The 20,618-nt window shown below is 37.0% G+C and overlaps 1 protein-coding gene across 2 annotated transcripts in view; it reads left to right on the forward strand.

Annotated features, from left to right (window-relative positions):
• Dzank1 (double zinc ribbon and ankyrin repeat domains 1) overlaps positions 1-20,618 on the forward strand; it is a 106,739-nt gene that overhangs the window by 20,192 nt on the left and 65,929 nt on the right. For both annotated transcript variants that reach the window (XM_074074254.1, XM_074074255.1), the window contains 3 exons: positions 825-910; positions 9,369-9,486; positions 16,339-16,452. In XM_074074254.1, coding sequence (XP_073930355.1) covers positions 825-910; positions 9,369-9,486; positions 16,339-16,452 — 318 coding nt within the window. The remainder of the gene's footprint in view (positions 1-824; positions 911-9,368; positions 9,487-16,338; positions 16,453-20,618) is intronic.

Raw genomic sequence — 20,618 nt, forward strand, 5'->3', positions numbered from 1 at the left:
CATACAAGGCTTGGTTCATTTTTCCCCCTGTAGCTTATTATTATGGTTCAGAGTGAAAGTACATATTAAAAAATGTTAACATAAATAATCAGTCATACCACATAGACAGGCATTGTTTGTATTATCCTTGTAACTTTTCTGTAACTTTGAAGTTACTTCAAAAGATGTTACATGCTGAGTTTGGTGGTCTGTGTCTGTAATCCTAGTACTTGGGAGGCTAAGACAGAGGATCTCAAGCTTAGGCTACATAGCAAGACTCTGTCTAAAAAAATGAAATAAACAAGGTGTTAAACAAATACAACGAAATGGGGATAATATAACCCCTCTCATAGTGTTATTTTGAGTGTCAAAGAGATAATGGCTACAATATGCCACAGTGCCTGTTATGAAATGGATGCTCAACTACAAAAATTCATTCAGGTGAGTTAAATATTTCTGGATAATAGCAGATGGTTGCTGCACATGTTCTTATGGCTGAGTCCTTTTGAGTTTCCTAGAAATAGAATGCTTGAGAAAATGGATACTAACTTTAGGCTTTTCCGTTCATTAAACCTGATCTATCTGAAGACAAATTCAGTTATCTTTTTTAATAAACTTTCATTTTTAATGAAATTTATATATCTGATTATGAATAGCAATAACTAATTTTAATGTTAGATTTTGGAGTAATAATTACTTAGAACTCTCCCTATCATAGTTTCAAAAAGATGAATGCTGTATATTTTGCAATAAATATTAAAATGGAATTTTGCTACCCCATAGCCTTCACCAAGTTATATTAACTATATATCTATACCTATGTCTACCTGTATTCTTAATTTTAGTCCCCTGGTTTTGCACATGTTACTGGTCAAAAGAGTCTGACAAGCACAGAGATCATGAGGATTCAAAGGCAGACAGACTTTCTCAAGTATGTATCACTTTTTCTTACTCAGTTTAAAAATGGAATGTAACAATGGTTTTACCTACCCTTATCCTTTTAAATGAAAATTTTAGAGCTTTATAAAAGGTATAATTGACACATAATAAATGACATATATTAAAATTTTTGATTTAAAGATTTGATTGACACACATATATACATAATTGCATATCTGTGTATATATATATATGAAACTATCACCACAATCAAGAAAATGAACAAATTCATCCCCTCCAAAAGTTTCCTCTTGCTCTTCCCTATCCTGAGGCAACTGTTAATTTGCTTATTATCACTGTAGCTTAGTTTGCATTTAATTTGATGTATGAATTGAATAATTTAGTATGAAGTCTTTTTTATTTGCCAGGCTTTTTTGGCTTAGAATAATTATTTTAGGATTCGCCAATATTGCTGCTTGTATTGAACATCTATTTTTTTATTGCCAAGTAGTTTTGTTTCTTGCTGGGTTTCCACTGTGTAAATACACCACAGTTGCTTATCCATCCTCTTGTGAAGGCATGTGTGGTATTTGCAGGTTTCAGCTATTACAGGTAAAGCAGATATGAAGATATGTACACAAGTACATAGGCTTTCATGTATTGAGATAAATACCTTGAAAGGAAATGACTGGGTCATATGATAGGTATATGTTTTCCAAAGTAGTTGAACCATTCTTACATTCTAATCACCAGTGTTGGAGAATTCCAGTTTTTCTACATCTTTACCAGCATTTTGATTTTTATTTTTGGTCATTCTAGTGAGATTGTAGTGATATCTCATTGTGGTTTTCATTTACATTTCCCTAGTGACTAATGATGTTGAACATCTTTTTATGTGCTCTTTGCTATCCACACATCTTTTTTGGTAAAGTGTCTGATCCAAATTTTTACCCTTAAAATTGTATTATGTGTCATTTTATTATAGAGTTGTCCACATTCTCCTTTGTCAGATATATATTTTAAATATATTTTCTTCCAGTCTTTGGCTTTGCATTTTGATGATATCCAACTTATTTTTCTTTTATAATTTTTTAGTTTGTCATGTTTATGAAATCTTTTCCAAACCCAGGACGTATGATTTTTTTCCTATTTTTTTCTAGAAGTTTTATAATTTTATCTCTTATGCTTAGGTCTTTGATGTACTTATACTTAATTTTTACAAATAGTTGGTCATTCTAGTGAGAAAAAGTAGTTCACATTTTGTATATGGATATCCAGTTATTCTAGCACATTTTCTTGAAAAGATTATCTTTCTTCATTTATTAGCTATGGATTATTTGAAAGTCATTCAACAGTATTTGTGTGAGTTTAATTCTGGACTCTGTTCTGTTCCATTTGATGGGTTTTTTTTGGTGTTTTGGTGGTACTGGGGTTTGAACTCAGATCTTCACGCTTGCAGGCAGGTGCTCTACCACTTGAGTCACTCCGTCAGCCCTGATGTTTCTTTATATTTATTTACTATCATGCTGCCTTGGTTACTGTAGCTTTATATTATTTTTCAACTTTATTCTTATCAAAGATGTTTGAGCTATTCTAGGTCCAAACGTTTTCAAATAAATTTTAAAACCAGCCTAAAAACTTTTACAAAGTAGCCAGGTGTGATGGTACATGTCTGTAATCCCAGCACGTTGGACGCTAACGCAGAAGGATTGGTAGTTTGAGGCCAACCTTGGCTACATACTGAGCCCCTGTCTCTGAAAAACAAAACAAAATAAATTTGATAAAAAGTCTGCTGGGACTTTGATTAGGGTTACATTGAATCTATATATCAACTTAAAGAGTACTGAAATAAATTAAATCTTTATTGAGTTCAAACCCTAATGCTTCCCTTCAAAAAAGATGCTGAATATTTTTTTTTTTTGGTGGTAGTGGGGATTGAACTCAAGGTCTTGTACTTGCTAGGCAAGCACTCTATCACTTGAGCCACATTGCAAGCCCTCTTTTTGGTTTAGTTATTTATTGAAGGGTCTCATCTTTTTCCCAGGTCAGCCTGGGCCATGATCCTCCTATTTGTGCTTTCTGGTATAGCTGAGGTGATAAGCATATGTTCAGCCATTGGTTGAGATGAGGTCTTGCTAACGTTTTTGCCTGGGTTTAACTTTGAGCCATGACCCCCTTGATCTCCACCTTTCAAGTAGCTAGAATTACAGGTGTGAGCCATTGTCCCCAGCAGAATGTTGAGTACAACTCATAAAAATGATATATCTCACATTTATTTAAGTGGTCTTTGATTTCTTTAATCAATATTGTGTAGTTTTCAGTGTACAAGGTTAGCAGTCTTTTGTCCAATTTATCCTATTATAGATGGTATTGCTTTAAAAATTTCAGTTTCTCATGAAAAGGCAAATACAGGACTCCACTTATATGAAGTGTCTAAAACAATTAAATTCACAGAAACAGAAAGTAGAATGGCAGCTGGGAGGGACTGTGATGGGGATCAGAGAGTTGTTTGGTTGGTATAGAATTTCAGTCATACAAGATGAATAATTCTAAAGCTCTTTGTAAATAATGTACATGCTGTTAATAGGACTGCAATACACAATGAAGAACTATTAAGAGGATATATTTATATTATATACATGATTTTTCCATAATAACAATCCAATTTCTGGTTATTACTGGAACATGAAATATAATTGCTTTTGTGTAGTTGTCTAGTATCCTACAACCTTAAAAATCCACTTATCTATTAGGTTTTTTTATTGTTTTATTATTCATTAGTGCATACAAGGCTTGGGTCATTTCTCCACCTTGCCCCCACCCCCTCCCTTACCACCCACTCCACCCCCTCCTTCTCCCCCCCACCCCCTCAATACCCAGGAGAAACTATTTTGCCCTTATCTCTAATTTTGTTGAAGAGAGAATATAAGCGATAATAGGAAGGAACAAGTGTTTTTGCTGGTTGAGATAAGGATAGCTATACAGGGAGTTTTCTGTGCGTGTGTGTTACCTTCTAGGTTAATTCTTTTTGATCTAACCTTTTCTCTAGTTGCTGGTCCCCTTTTCCTTTTGGCCTCAGTTGCTTTTAAGGTATCTGTTTTAGTTTCTCTGCTTAAGGGCAACAAATGCTAGCTAATTTTTTAGGTGTCTTACCTATCCTCACCCCTCCCTTGTGTGCTAAAGCTTTTATCATGTGCTCAAAGTCCAATCCCCTTGTTGTGTTTGCCCTTGATCTAATGTCTGCATATGAGGGAGAACATATGATTTTTGGTCTTTTGGGCCAGGCTAACCTCACTCAGAATGATGTTCTCCAATTCCATCCATTTACCAGCGAATGATAACATTTCGTTCTTCTTCATGGCTGCATAAAATTCCATTGTGTATAGATACCACATTTTCTTAATCCATTCGTCAGTGCTGGGGCATCTTGGCTGTTTCCATAACTTGGCTATTGTGAGTAGTGCCGCAATAAACATGGGTGTGCAGGTGCCTCTGGAGTAACTTGTGTCACAGTCTTTTGGGTATATCCCCAAGAGTGGTATTGCTGGATCAAATGGTAGACCAATGTTTAGCTTTTTAAGTAGCCTCCAGATTTTTTTCCAGAGTGGTTGTACTAGTTTACATTCCCACCAACAGTGTAAGAGGGTTCCTTTTTCCCCGCATTCTCGCCAACACCTGTTGTTGGTGGTGTTGCTAATGATGGCTATTCTAACAGGGGTGAGGTGGAATCTTAGTGTGGTTTTAATTTGCATTTCCTTTATTGCTAGGGATGGTGAGCATTTTTTCATGTGTTTTTTGGCCATTTGAATTTCTTCTTTTGAGAAAGTTCTGTTTAGTTCACTTGCCCATTTCTTTATTGGTTCATTAGTTTTGGAGAATTTAGTTTTTTAAGTTCCCTATATCTGGTCCTTTGTCTGATGTGTAGCTGGCAAATATTTTCTCCCACTCTGTGGGTGTTCTCTTCAGTTTAGAGACCATTTCTTTTGATGAACAGAAGCTTTTTAGTTTTATGAGGTCCCATTTATCTATGCTATCTCTTAGTTGCTGTGCTGCTGGGGTTTCGTTGAGAAAGTTCTTACCTATACCTACTAACTCCAGAGTATTTCCTACTCTTTCCTGTATCAGCTTTAGAGTTTGTGGTCTAATATTAAGATCCTTGATCCATTTTGAGTTAATTTGGTATAGGGTGATATACATGGATCTACTTTCTGTTTTTTGCAGACTGCTAACCAGTTTTCCCAGCAGTTTTTGTTGAAGAAGCTGCTATTTCTCCATCGTATATTTTTAGCTCCTTTGTCAAAGACAAGTTGGTTATAGTTGTGTGGCTTCATATCTGGGTCCTCTATTCTGTTCCACTGGTCTTCATGTCTGTTTTTGTGCCAGTACCATGCTGTTTTTATTGTTACTGCTTTGTAATATAGTTTGAAGTCAGGTATTGTGATACCTCCTGCATTGTTCTTTTGACTGAGTATTGCCTTGGCTATTCGTGGCCTCTTGTGTTTCCATATAAATTTCACGGTAGATTTTTCGATCTCTTTAATGAATGTCATTGGAATTTTGATGGGAATTGCATTAAACATGTAGATTACTTTAGGGAGTATCGACATTTTTACTATGTTGATTCTACCAATCCATGAGCATGGGAGATCTCTCCACTTTCTATAGTCTTCCTCAATCTCTTTCTTCAGAAATGTATAGTTTTCCTTGTAGAGGTCATTCACATCTTTTGTTAGGTTTACACCTAGGTATTTGATTTTTTTTGAGGCTATTGTAAATGGAATTGTTTTCATACACTCTTTTTCAGTTTGCTCATTGTTAGTGTATAGAAATGCTAATGATTTTTTTATGTTGATTTTATATCCTGCTACCTTGCTGTAGCTATTGATGATGTCTAGAAGCTTCTGAGTAGAGTTTTTGGGTCTTTAAGGTATAGGATCATGTCATCTGCAAATAGGGATATTTTGACAGTTTCTTTACTTATTTGTATTCCTTTTATTCCTTCTTCTTGCCTAATTGCTCTGGCTAGGAATTCCAGTACTATGTTGAATAGGAGTGGAGATAGTGGGCATCCTTGTCTGGTTCCTGATTTTAGAGGGAATGGTTTCAGTTTTTCTCCGTTAACTATAATGCTGGCTGTAGGTTTGTCATATATAGCTTTTATAATGTTGAGATACTTTCCTTCTATTCCTAGTTTTCTTAGAGCTTTTATCATGAAATGGTGTTGGATCTTATCAAAGACTTTTTCTGCATCTATTGAGATGATCAAGTGGTTTTTGTCTTTGCTTCTGTTAATGTAGTTTATTACATTTATTGATTTTCTATTAGTTTTTTTAATAGATTTCATGAGATTATCTATACAGGTGATCAGGTTACCTGTAAGTATATATCCATATTCCTTTCAATATGGATCCATTTGCTCTTTTTGTTGACCTGTTGTCCTAGCTAGAACTTGTAGAATAACTTTGAATAGAAATGGCAAAAGGAGATAACCTTTTAAAATTTTTTTTGGTTGTACTAGGGTTTGAACTGTGGGTCTTCCACTTGCTAGGCAAGCATTCTACCACTTGAGCCACACCCTGGCATCTTGTTCTTGATCCTAGGGGGAAATCATTTGTTTTCAACATTAAATATTATGTTAGCTATACGTTTCTTCTTTCAATGACCTTTATCATTTGAGGATTTTCTCTCCTAATCCTAGTTTTCTTTTTTAAAAATAAGGAATAGATAGCTGGGTGTGGTGGCACACGCCTCAGCCCAGCCCTCAGGAGGTTTAGGCAGGAGGATTTTGAGTTCTAGGTCAGCCCTGGGCTACATGTGAGACCCTGTCTCAAAAAAAAAAAAATAAAAACAACAACAAAAAGGAGTAGGTGATACATTATTGTCCAAAGCATCTTCTCCATCTATTATTGGAAGGATAATATGGTTTTTCTTTTTCTGTTCATGTGGTGAATTATAATAATTGATTTTCAAAAAAATAAATGAATTAAAAATAATAATAATAATTGATTTCAAATGTAAAATTAACTTCACATTCCTGAAAATCCACCTGAAGCATTGTCTCTTTTACATATTGCTGAATTGGATAGTCTTAAAGATTTTAAAATTTTCTTTGCATGTGCATAGAGTATTTTAATTTCTTGTTAATGTTTGTCTGGTTTTAGTATCAGGATAATTTTGTCTTCATAGAATGAGTTGGGCAATATTCTCTCTCCTTTAATATTAGAAAGAATTTGTGTGTAATTGGTTTTATTTCATGCATGTCTGGTAGAATTCACCAGTGAACACACTGGAGTTTGGAGTCTTAGGAAGATTTTTAACTACACATGAAATTTCTTTAATAGATGTAACTTTGTTCATATTTATCTCCTTTTTTGTTGATTTTGAACTTCTTTTGCCCTTTTTTTAGCTTCTTGAATATGGAAGATGTAGTCACTGACTTGAAGCCTTCCTCCTTTTAATATCAATGTTTAGAATTACACATTCTAAGTACTGCTTTATTGGTTGATTCCAAATTTTTATATATTGTTTTCATTTTCATTCAGTTCAAATAGTTTGTAATTACCCTTATTATTTATTTTTTTACTAGTAGGAAAAATTTTCCTTTTTATTAGTTGGAAGTCTTTTGTTCAATTTCCAAATGTTGAAAAAATTTTCCTTATGATTTCTGGTATCTGCTTCAAATAAAATTTCATTTTGGACAGAGGATATATATGATTTTATTGGTAAATGTTATATGTGCACTTTAAAAGAATGTGAATTCTGTTGAGGTAAGTATACTATAAATGTCAAGTAGATTAAGTTGCCTGGTACTATTATTTAAGTCTCTATTTTTATTAGTTTTCTGTTTATTGTGTAGTCAATTATTGAAGTTTATCACAATTGTTATGAATTTACATATTTGTACTTGCGTTTCCATTTCTATCATTTTTTCTTCATGTACTTTGAGGCTCTAATATTAAGTATATAATATGAATTTTTATGTCTTATTGTTGAATTTAACCCTATGTCATTATGAAATAGCCTACTTTAACCCTGGTAATATCCTTTCCTCAGAAATCTAGTTGTTCTAATTAAATAACCACTCCTTTCCTTATGGTACACACACATGCTCCCACATATGCATGCATTTACACATACACACACATTCCATTCCTCTTAATTTTGTCCCTATAAAGTTGGTTTCTTTTAAGCAGAATATAATTAGTTCTTGCTTTTTAAAAGATTATATCTGACAACTTCTGCATTTTAATAGAGGTATTTAAGGTATGTGTGTATTCTAACTGGTGGCATTATGTATGAATTTTTTCCACTTTGGCTAAACTTCCCAGAACTCTGTGATCCCTGAGGATTGTTTCCTCAGATTCTGTTTAGTGTTTATTTCCTGGTCTTGAGAAGTTTCTTCCATTATTGCAGTAGTACCTTTTGACCCTCTTCCATGTTCTGAAGCTTTCTCTGTAGCTCCTCTCTGGTATTCTTTATTAAAAATTATAATTGCTTGGGCCTTGCTAGATTCCCAGCTCCAAGCCCTTAATCCAGATAAGAGCAATGAGATATTCACGTACTTTTATGGACTGTTGAGAAATACTTTCGCGAGCTTTGGGGATAAATAGAAGGAAACTTGTTGCCCTGGTGGTAGACTCAGTTCAGGAAATATGGTAAAACGTTGGTGACATGGCCCTATGAGAAAGGACTGAATAGGATAAAGAGTGTGAGAATGAACTCAACTCTAATGACTGGTAATTGTTAGAAGGCCATGGTAGAGATTGGTGCAGGCAACCTCAGAATCCAGTGTCGAGTATCCTAGCATCATAGTTGCTGAGGAGCAGTACAGATTGGTAGATCACAGAATGAGGGGACCAATCTGCCTGGGAGGGCATAGCAACAGCAGTGTATTCCAGGGTACTCTAATTCCAAGAACCATTTACTTTGGCTGAGAACCAGACCTACTTAGAAAGGTGGTGGGGGCTAGATGAAAATGAAGTTAGATGTTACTAAGCCAGGGAGTTAGGACTCTAACCAGGTGTGTGAAGAGAAAGGCAGGTTTGACTCATAGTGACTTTCTAGAGTGCCAACAATAAGACCTGCCCCTTGGCCTGGTCTCCATAGTTAGGCAGAAAGTGAGAAATGTGCATCACAAATGTGACTGGAATTCCCAGGGCTAAATCACACAGGCTAAAGCTAATGTAATAGGGCAAGCCAGAGTCCCACTAAGCATTGGGATCAAGGCTGCTGATAAACTTCCTGTCACTGTCAGGAAGTGAGATGGGCCTGCCCTACAGGTAACAGGCACCAGAAGTTCCACTTATGAGACCACTTTTTAGTAAAATTACCTGGACAAGCATTTCCTGCCTTGAATTTTTTCCATAGCTGCTGAGAGTGATCTGCTGTGTGTGTGTGTGTGTGTGTGTGTGTGTGTGTGTGTGTGTGTGTATTTTAACTGAACACTTAGATTTTCACCAGCCTTCTTAATGTAGACCCACATGGCCAAATGGAAACCTGTTTTGTTGTAGGTGTACCCACTGTCTGGCCCCCTACCCGTCTGATCCCTATGCTCGCTTCTGTCAAGAATGTGGTGCTTCTATCCCACCCATTTTTGGCTGTCGACTTCCACCCCCAGAAGGAGCTCAGGTGAGCTGCAGAATTCTTAAAAACATCTTTCGTTGGTTTATAAGATCTTTATTTATAGTAACAACATAGTTCTTGGTACTCGTGAATTATAAACATAAATACTTGTTTAAAGAATAATGAGCAGATTAATCTCTAACTATTCAGATTCCATTTTAAGAGTGAAAAAATTTGTTTACAATGTCATTTATTTTGTGTGACCTTGCCAAAACACAGACTCAGAATTGACATATTATTGTTTTAATTAAGCATGCATAGATAAATAAATGATTCATACCTGATATCTCTACTTATAACCTGGGTACAATAAGGAAATATATTGTAGAAATAAATGGTAAAAAAATACTAATTACTCTGTATCTGTATATCTATACAATGAGTGCATCATTTTGTCTAAGAAAATTATAGCTTGATCAGCATATTTTAATTTAAAGGCTTAGACTGATTGAATGTAGGTAATAATTGATATTATCCTATCACTAATTTTGTAGTTACTTAGAAGAGATACTTAGCTTTCCAATAATCAAAACTGTCACAAAAATGTGTTAATATTTTAAACACTTGATATTCTGGTGTTTTTTTTTTTAAGTGAGCATCACAAAATGAAATAAAGAGATTTGTGATGTTGAGTGAAAAAATGATTATCTTTAAAAAGATAGTTACTAAATATGACCTAAATTCTCAGAGTCCAGAGTTTTAGAATTGCATTATGCTCTCAAGGAATCATGTACTAAATGAATATCTTTTAAAATCTGTCTCCAGTTTGTTGTTCAAGATTGTTGCAAAAGTTCACTTAACCTACTTGTATGATAATAGGCTGTAATGTATAATCAACTTTGTAAGTTAAACTAATGACCATTTATTGAGTGTCTATTATGTCCTTCTTTCAGCTGGGCTTCTGGAACTCAAAGGGGGAACTCAGTAAGTCTCTGTGGAGACATGCAGAGGCATACCACTCTGCTCTGACTCTGTCCTCATTGCCCTGCCTCATGGTACTGGAACTGCCCTCCTTTAGGCTGAGTGTTATTTTTTGTCAGTAGAGGGGCACTGCAGGAGAGTGGGCTTGCCTTCCCTTGCTGGTTCTGGAATACTTTCTCTTTTTCCTCCTGTGGTGCTTAGCTAACTGGCAAGACACCCAGCTGTGCTGAATCCTGTGAATTTTTGTGACACCCCATAGACAGCTTCCCAGAGAGTCCCTCAGGCATCCTGGAGAGCAGCTTCCCAGTGCATTTCAGCAGCACCCAGTACATGGCCAGCATCCCAGAGGGAGGGTTCCTCATGAGTTTCACTGGACTAGTGGGTAGCTTTTTGCTTTCCAGTTCTGGTCAGTGTTACTTTAGTGAACTCTCTGACATCCAATGAACAACAGCCACACCAAGTTCATTGAAGTCTGATTTCACCTTTGGAGATGGTGAAAAGTAAGTATCTCTTCCACATTTGATCCTCCTTGGGGTCGACGACTCAGACTTATAGGTAGTGGCTTATCTCTGTATTTGGAGTGCCTGTATTATGTAGAGTCTTCTCTACCCACTAGTAGTTAACCTCCAGTTGCCAGTTGATAATTACTTATATTAAAGTTTCCTACTCAAATTACTGTATGGTTTCTGTCTGCTGACTAGATTCTGACTGATATAGAATTGGTACTGGGACTAGTCCCAGGAAACAAACCTGGTAATAATGAATTTTGGAAGTGTTTTGGCTTTGCTCTTTGCTTGAGAACAGGGCTATGCTCCTTGCCAATGAGAAATGTGATAATTTCACATTATTGATAATCAATAGCATGAAATGACATCATAGTTGATCAAGCTGTCCCTGGTGGCTTGTGATGAAGTGTCAACTGAAGCAAGAGTACTGAGTGACCAAGCAGCTGTTTGTTGCCCTTAACTGCTGTGCAGTGATGATGACTGCAAGGACTGTAGTGGGAATACATCTCCTGAGTTCATGAGAGCATTCACAGAAAGAAAATGATAAGCTTATGATCTTTTAAGTCAGAGTCTGGAAAGCAGAGAGCTCCCACAACATCCCGTTATTTTCTCCCTAAAAGAAATCTATTTCTTGTAGCTGCAGGGTTATAGTGATGCAAATTAAACAAAAAAATTAATTGTGTATGCTGGTGAGTTACATCATGAGAATTCACCTGATCACTAAATTTTTATATGGAAGTTAGGGCATGAATTGGGAGAGAACAGAATCTTGAAACTTGGATGGTAGGTTGGACCCAGATGAAAATGACAATCTTGAGCCCTAGGCACTTTGAGACTCCTTGCCATTGAAAGTAGCTTGCGTTCCTGTCTGAGGACACTAACCCCTTCTCCCTTTTTTTTTGCTTGAAATCTTTATGATAACCTCACCTAGGGCAGATGCTCTGAAAGGGGATGATTATTCTCCCCAAGACCAATCTCATCACCTGTAGCATTACTAGGGTCCTCTCTGAGCATGCTGTAGGACAGGTGTACATTTATGACTGAGGAGGATATACCTTGCACACAAAAAGAAGAGCAAGGGCTGGAGGAGTGACTCAAGTGGTAGAACACCTGCCTAGCAAGTGCCAGGCCCTGAGTTCAAACCCCAGTACCAAAAAAATTAAACTAAATTAAATTTTAAAAAGCAAAAAAGATTGAGGGGTGACTCAAGTGGCAGAGCAAGTACAAGGCCCTGAATTCAAACCCAAATTAAAAAAAATAAGAAAAGCAAGATTTGGCTAATATATCTGGCTGAATAGATGAGAGAAATTTTAGGTGAAGACAGAATATAACACTGAAATTGAAAAAATTCATTGATATATGTGCATCTTCCAGAGATTCTGAATTTGGAGTCAGACGCGCTACCGTTGCGCCACGAGGCCCGCCGTCAGAGATTCTGAATTTGATGTGTTAACTAACGTACCTGGAGTGGCTCTAACACTTTGATTGGCTGGCTAACTAAAACTTGGACTCAGTAGTGGCCTATGTTTAATGAGATTGACAGCCAGAACATTCTGTGGTATATTAGTATGCTAACTTTGAGATAATAAAATCCCATAGGCTGTTTAAACAATAAAATTTATTTTTTTATGGTTCTAAGTCTAGAAGCACAAGATCGAGGTGCCCTCTCTCCTTGGTCTTCAGGTGGGCATCTTCCCACTGTGTCTGTCCATTTGGGAAAAGGAAATGGCCAAACCATGGGGGGATTGCTAGATACTGGCTCTAAATTCATACTAGTTCTTAGAGATCCAAAACATTGCTATGGTGCACCAGCTAAAGTTGAGACTTTAGATACTAGGGTAAAATGATGGAACTTTACCTCAAGTTTGATGTAGAGGTTTTGCTTCATGTAATTGGAGGGGGGTTGCTATTATATTCAAGCTTTAGTCTGAATGTTTGTGTCCTCTCTCAAAGATAGTATTAGATGGTGGGGTCTTTGGGAGATAATGAGATCAAGTGGTAGACCCCTTATGAATGAGGTCAGAGCTCTTACAAAAGATGCCCATGTTTGCCTGACCATCTTGTGAGGACACAGCTAAAAGGTGCCACTGTGGGACAGAGAGCAGCTGTCACTTAACAACAAGATTGCTGACACCCTCCAAAACTGTGAGAAGTAAGTTTCTGTTGTTTAGAAGGCACCCAGGCTATTGAATTTTGTTATAGCAACCTGAATAACTAAAAAGTTTATATAAACTTGTAATTGCTTTATCTTCCTGACTTACTGACCCTTTATCATTACAAAATCTCTCTTTGTCATTAAAGTATTTCTTTTTTTTTTGTCAGTACTGGGGTTTAAAATCAGCCTCATACTTGCTAGGTAGGCACTACCACCTGAGCTATACCACCTGACCCCTGTGTGTGTGTGTGTGTGTTTGTGTGTGTGTGTGTGTGTGTGTGTGTGTGTTTAGCAGTATTGGGGCTTAAACTCAGGGCCTCACGTTTGCTAGCCAGGTGCTCTACCACTTGAGTCACTCCATTAGCCCTGTGTTGGTTATTTTTGAGATAGGATCCAGCTTTATGCATGGGCCTGCCTGGACTGTGATCTTCCTATTTCCTGCCTATCTGGGATGACATGTGCACACCAAAATGCCCAGATTTTTATGGGGTCCAGTGAACTTTTGCCCTGACTGGCCTCAAATTGCAAATGTCTCAATCTCCACTTCCCTCATAACTAGGATTACAGACTTGAGCCAACACACCAGGTCTGTCATTAAAATATTTCTTATCTTGAAGTCCTTTATTCTTTGATGTTTATGTTAACAATATAGTTCTCTTATAACTGTTTGTATTATATATCTTTTTTCTTTTGACCTATTTGTGTTTTTGAATCTAAGGTGTGTTTCTAAGTAGTATGTAATTGAATCTTGCTTTTTATCCATTCTGACAATCTTTGCCTTTTGGGAATAGTGTGTTTACTTTAATTCCATTTAAGGACATTATTGATGTGATATGATTTACATATGTCCTTTTGCTATTTGCTACTTGTTTTCTGCTTGTATCATGTCTTTTAAAATTCTTCTCTTCCTCCTTTTCTCTGGTTATTTTTGAGGTAAGCTATTGCTTTTTACCTAGGCCAACCAGGACTGTAATCCTACTATTTATGCTTCCCACTATAGCTGAGATGACGGAAATATACCACCATGCCCGGCTATTGGTTGAAATGGGGTCTCCTGAACTTTTTGCCTGAGCTTGCCTTGAAATGTGATCCTCCGGATTTCTGTCTCCTAAGTAGCTAGGATTAGCTACTTAGGATCCTGACTCAAATAAACTATTTTTAAAATTATCTGGTGCTCAAGGGATTACAAAATGGATCTTAATTTATCTAAAATTATTAATTTAACTTAATTTCAGCAAAATACAGAGCTTTTCCTCCAATATGCCCCTTTTCCTCTCTCTTTATAATTTATGTAATATATTTTACTTTTATATTTTTAAGAATGTTTTTATGTATTTGGTTTATAAACTGAAAAATGCAATGTTTTCTAATCTCATGTCATTTAAAGAAGATAAGAAAATAATGTCTGTGGTATCATTTATATTTAACAAATGGTTATTATATTTAGTCTTTTCATTTCTTCCTGTGAACTCAGGTTATCACACATTTCTGTTGTCACTCACTTCCCATGATATATGTCTGTAAGCAGTTTCTCTCTGTCTTTATTTATCTGACAATATTTATTTGCATTCTTTTTGAGACAGGGTCTCATTATGTAACCTACTGTACAGACCAGGTTGGCCTCTGCTCCAAGTGCTGGAATTAAAGGTGTATGCTATCAACAAAACCTTTGAGATTTTGATTTATTTTTTTTTTCCAGGTCTTTATTGAGATTTCATATTCACCAGATTTTGTTATAATATTTTCTGTAATTTTAAAACATAGTTTCCTATAGTTCTTTGAAATTTTTATAATAGCTGCTATGAAACCTTTGTTTGCTAAATCTAACATCTGGGGACATTCAGAGACAATTCTGTTGACTGTTTTTCCCTTTAGTGTGGATCACACTTTCTGATTTTCTACATGCCTCATATTTTTTTCTTGGATACTGGGCAATTTTAGATAATTTATTATGGCAACTCTAGATTCTGACTTTTTCCCCTGAGGGTTGTTGTTTTGTTTACTTGGGTTAAATTTTTAATGTCTATCTTTAATTCAGTGTGTGGCCATTGAGATCAGGGTTTTTTTTCTCTTAATTTTTATATTTAAACCTGGGAGTTCCAACCTCAGTACTGTCAAAAAGAGTTGTAAACCCAGTGTTGCCCTGGGATTTTTGTATCTTGGTGTTCAATTGAAGATTGGCCAGAAATTGTGCTCAAGCACCTCAAGCCAGTAAGGCTTCCATTGCCTAATGATGGATCTGTGTGTGGATGGGGTAGCACATTACCCTTCAGACTATTTTAAAGTTTGCCCAGACTTCTATCTGCAGTGAGCTCCCTTGTGTCTCCACATGCAGTCTCCATCAGCTAGCAATGTGTGGGTGTCTTGGGCCCACTCTAGTTTATGCATGATCTCAAAGATATATGGAGAACGTATCATGCCCCCATAGTTGGATTATCTTCTACAACTCCCTGTTACATCCTTGGCCCATTTGCTGATCTATTGATTACCACAAACAGTACCATAATCTCAGACTAAGGGAGCCACTAGTCTTTCCTGTTCTCCATTGAGATTGTCACCTAAACAGTGCTTCAAATCTTGTGAGCTCTGTCTAGCAGCAGCAACAAAACTGCCTTCACAGCTTGCCTGCCCCAGGGGAGCCACCACCCCGATAGAAGGAGGCAGGAGGGAAGCAGCCCTTAATGGAAGTATAGTGCTTTTATCTGAAGTTCAGTCATTTTCAGGAATTTTTCAGTTTTTAGGTTCATCTTTGGCCTGCTATCAGAGTGTTGATATGATTGATTTTTGATAGTTTTATCCAAGTTTATAATTACTTTTTTGGGAGATTTATTGACTTCCTTACTTTGTCATTTGGTAAGTTAATTTTTTATGCAGTTTTCTTTTTTTTTTTAAAAAAAAGAATTGCTCTTTCCTATAATAAACATGCTTTTAATCCTAATAGGAATAAAATAACAGCAAAGGTACTTATAGTCCCAGGCTATTTGTTAGATAACTATTTGTGTTGTTAAGAAATTTTAAAAGCAACCATAGGGAAGCCACCAAACATCCCTGAATGCCTATCTCTAAATTTCTTATACATGAGAGAAACAAATCAACTACCAACTGTTATTTTGGTAGTTCTGTCAATCACAGTAGGATCTACTCTTATTAATACATTTACTCAGGATGTTTGAAGATAATATGTTTTACTAAAGAAAACTAAACCTTACATTCTAAGATCTACTCATGCCTTCAGGTTTTGCAACCTGAGACAAATCTCATTTTTCCTTTGTGCAGATGGGCTTGTGTGCAGAATGTGGAAGCATGGTACCCATGAATACCCCCATCTGTGTGGTGTGTGAGGCCCCTCTTGCCCTACAGCTGCGGCCACAGGCCAGCCTCCACTTGAAGGTAATGAAGAATGATTCTGTAGAAACATGAATGAAATAAATGAAAAGTAATGTTTGAACAATTATATCTCTTTCTTCAGCTGGTGGAATGGTGTATAAGTGATAAGTTATTATTTGTGAACAAAATCTATTCATAATTTTGCAAAGAAATATGGCCCAAGAGTATAACTTACCAATAGGATCCATAATGTTAAGGGAGATATGTAGGCATATATTTCCTAAACATGAGTTAGGAGGACAAATTGCACTACAGCTAATGTAGACAGTCTTTCCTTTTGTGTTAAACTTCAACATTGCAATTAGTGTTGACTTATAATCTTGTCCTTAAAGTGGCTTCATGCTTTCCTTTACTTTATTTGATTATAGGTTCCTATTATATAAAAAAAAGACTAGACCTACTCACATGGAAAAAGAAATTATGTGTTATTACATAAAATCAAAAAACTTTGCTAGATGAATGATATAGTATGAAAAATTGTTGAGTCACTGTCTTATTTCAGTTATAGTCCCATTCACTTCTACACCAAATTTAAGATCACTAGAGATAAAACAGATTTAATAAAAGGATAAAAAGAAAGAAGTTTTAGCAATAAGGGAAATGCATGGACTTAATGTATAATTAGAATTGAAACACTCCTAAAATGGCTTTGTGGATTCTAGGTAGGTAAAAATGTTTGAGAGAAAAAATAAGTCCATTATTTCTTCTATTTCCAAGCTTTCTTCTTTGTGAAAAAGTTCAATAGTGTTCCAGGCTATTTGTTAGATGACTATTTGTGTTGTTAAGAAATTTTAAAAGCAACCATAGGGAAGCCACCAAACATCCCTGAATGCCTATCTCTAAATTTATTATACATGAGAGAAACAAATCAACTACCAACTGTTATTTTGGTAGTTCTATCAATCACAGTAGGATCTACTCTTATTAATACATTTACTCAGGATGTTTGAAGATTATGTTTCCAAACTCTGTAAGATTCAAAACAGGAGGAATAGGAGTGTTAGTTGTGAACTAAACTTACTATATATCTTGCCATTTTCAATATTTGAAATCTAGAGTTCTTCTAGGAAGACAGAGAGATATAAAGGTATAAATCAGTAATTTGCTCTCTCCTTAATTTGTTGTAAATCCTATAAGTATAAACACAGAACTTCTATAGTGACTTCATAGGACTTCTATAGTACAATGCCCCTTCTACAGTGGCCCCTTTTTTTATTGTTTTATTATTCATATGTGCATACAAGGCTTGGGTCATTTCTCCACCCTGCCCCCACCCCCTCCCTTACCACCCACTCCGCCCCCTTCCTTTCCCCCCACCCCCTCAATACCTAGCAGAAACTATTTTGCCCTTATTTCTAATTTCGTTGAAGAGAGAGTATAAGCAATAATAGGAAGGAACAAGGGTTTTTGCTAGTTGAGATAAGGATAGCTATACAGGGAGTTGACTCACATTAATTTCCTGTGCATGTGTGTTACCTTCTAGGTTAATTCTTTTTCATCCAACCATTTCTCTAGTTCCTGGTCCCATTTTCCTATTGCAGTGGCCCCTTTCTTGTAAAGAAACTTTCATAAGAGAAAGATGGTTACTTTCAACTTGTTTCTACCCCATCGGTGGACCAAAGTTAGAACATGTACCTCATAATGAAGAAATCAACTAAAAATTTATAGATGAAATTTAGAAAATCAAGCCACTAGACTTCTAATGTTTTCAAAGGAAGGTCTGGTGGATAGCTCCATGGTAGAGCACTTGCCTAGCATGCTTGAGTTGCTGGGTTTGAGCCCCAATATCACAAAGAACCAAAAGTCTTCAAAAGGAATTCATGGACTTTGAAATTAGGGTAAGCAAGCCTTGTATTAGCTAAATATTCCTGGAAGTTGTACAGCCTCCAAAATGGCTTTCTCAAACATAAATTTCCTAAGATCATAGGAAATAATGATTTATTATTTTCTGCAGAAGAAGCTCAAGATCATTTCTATTGGCACTACATTTTTCTCTAGTGCTTTGTTTTAGCATTTAATATTTATGATTTTAAAGTACTCAACAAATATGTAATTAATAAATTTGTGATTAATAATTCAGCACTTATATCTCTTTCACCAAAGCATTTGAATCTGTCTTGGGATCCCCTCTTCTCTTTCTCTTTTCCTGGTTTGAAACTAACCACGTAGATACGTAGTATATTCTGCATCCTAAGAGTTTGTTGGAGGAAGTCTGAACTCTCAGCAGTGCCAAGGTGGTATAGAAAGTAGTGTGAACTTGGGGAAGTTGCTGGATATTTGCTTTGTTTAGGGTTCCTTGAACAGGGAGGGGTTGGGGGAAGGGATCTGAAGGAGTGAGGTCTCTAGGCCCTGCCTCCAGGCAGATGACATCCTTTACCATGGCATGGCTATAAACCTCCCTTTAGGTTCACCGAGTTTCTCTGGGTTTTACCTGACACCTTTACTATTAGCCCTTTAGGTGCTGATGTGGCTTTTTAAAGATTTTTTGTTTTGTTTTGGCTTTTCCCCAGCATGCTGCTTGTTGGACCACTCTGTTGGGCTCTGTACACCACAGTCCCCAGGCTCTGACTCCAAGACTTACTGCCCCCTACCTTGACTCAGTGACCTGCATCCCTGCATGCTTTGGTGGTCATGGTGATGGAGGGGTACAGTGGAGGAATTTGTTAATTGTATCAGGGGCTATGGCCAGGGATAGCTTTGAAGAGGATTGCCATCTGAACAGATATGTAAGAATTTGCCAAATGAAGGTGTGTGACAAGGAGAAGCGGCTCACATATATGTGTTTATTGGGGATTGGTGGGATGTTCCAGGCAGATTAAGTTTGTAATGACCTACAAGTTTGTTTCCAACATTCTTCCTCATTTTATTGTGTCAATTAAAGTTTATCATTTGGGAATTCAAAAATTGTTTTCATCTTCCAACTTATTTTTTATAAGGAAAAGCTTTATTTCATTGAATAAGTTGGGTCTACTAAATTGCTTGGAAATATTCAACTAGATAATATGTTGCAAATGCTATGAATGAGATGACAAATGGAAGTATAAAAAGTCCTTATCATAGATGTTTAGCATTTTCATAAAGGCTATCTGATGGTGACTTGAATTTATATCATCCCTCTGAACATCTATGAGTTTATGAGTATAGTCATATAAAATGATTTCTTCCTCCTCTGGAAGGAAGTGAGCCATGGGATGGGGTTAAAAACCACCATAAAAATCATAGAAAAATTTGTTGACCAAGAAAACTATGTTTAGTAGACCTGGTGTGGTAAGGTAGACTACCACTTAAAAAGCTTCTTAGTAGTCTCTTAGAAGGGAAAAGACGAGAGATTCCAAGATGGCGGCTAGAGGGAAGAAGCAGAAAGCAAGCCTCCTATAGTGAAATCTTGGAGAGACGCTGGAGACACACTTTGCAGGCATAATCACTGAGAAGAGGCATAACTTTGACCCCTCCACACCTCCAGCTGGCGCAGAGAATCTCCACTTCATGTTAAACAGAGAAACCAGGAGGGCCCCCGGGCCGCCAGTCGCCGGCGCCCAGATGGCTTGGGAAGATGTGGACCAGGTGAGCTTCGCGGTATGCGGTACTCCCACAGACAAGCCTGGGCCAGAGCAGCATAGCTCCCTGGAAAGACCAACCTCCACCCAGGGAAAAAAAGAGAAAATGAGTAATAAGCAATAAGATCAATAAAGACACGCGGGAAAGAGGGTGGGGCGCACTGAGCGCCAAAGATTGGGGGAAGGGAACCCTTCCCGGGACTGTAAATAAACAAGCCGGCCTGGCCAGAGAGCCTCTGGTGGGAGTGTGGGCACGTGCCCAGCAACCAGGAGCGGGAAAGCTTGTGAGAGTGGCGGAGGGAGGAAAACTCCACAGGAGAGGAGGGAAGACCCACTTCTCATGTGAACTGTAAACAAACATGGGGGCTGGCAGGAGCAGCAGCACTGCCCAGTAATCAGGAGCAGGAAAGCTTGTGAAAGTGGTGGTGGGAGGAAAACTGCACAGGAGAGAGGGGAAGACCCACCTCCCACATGAACTGTAAATAAACACGCAGGCCTGACAACGCGGGTGCAGTGTCACTTTTCCCAGTGTGTTTGGAAAGGGGAAAGCTTGTAGCAGAGGCTCACACACAGAAGAAATCTGAGCAAACAAAGCCTGCAGGGCCAGGTGAG

This window comes from Castor canadensis, chromosome 5 (genome assembly GCF_047511655.1).
Source record: "Castor canadensis chromosome 5, mCasCan1.hap1v2, whole genome shotgun sequence".
NCBI classification, from domain to species: Eukaryota; Metazoa; Chordata; class Mammalia; order Rodentia; family Castoridae; genus Castor; species Castor canadensis.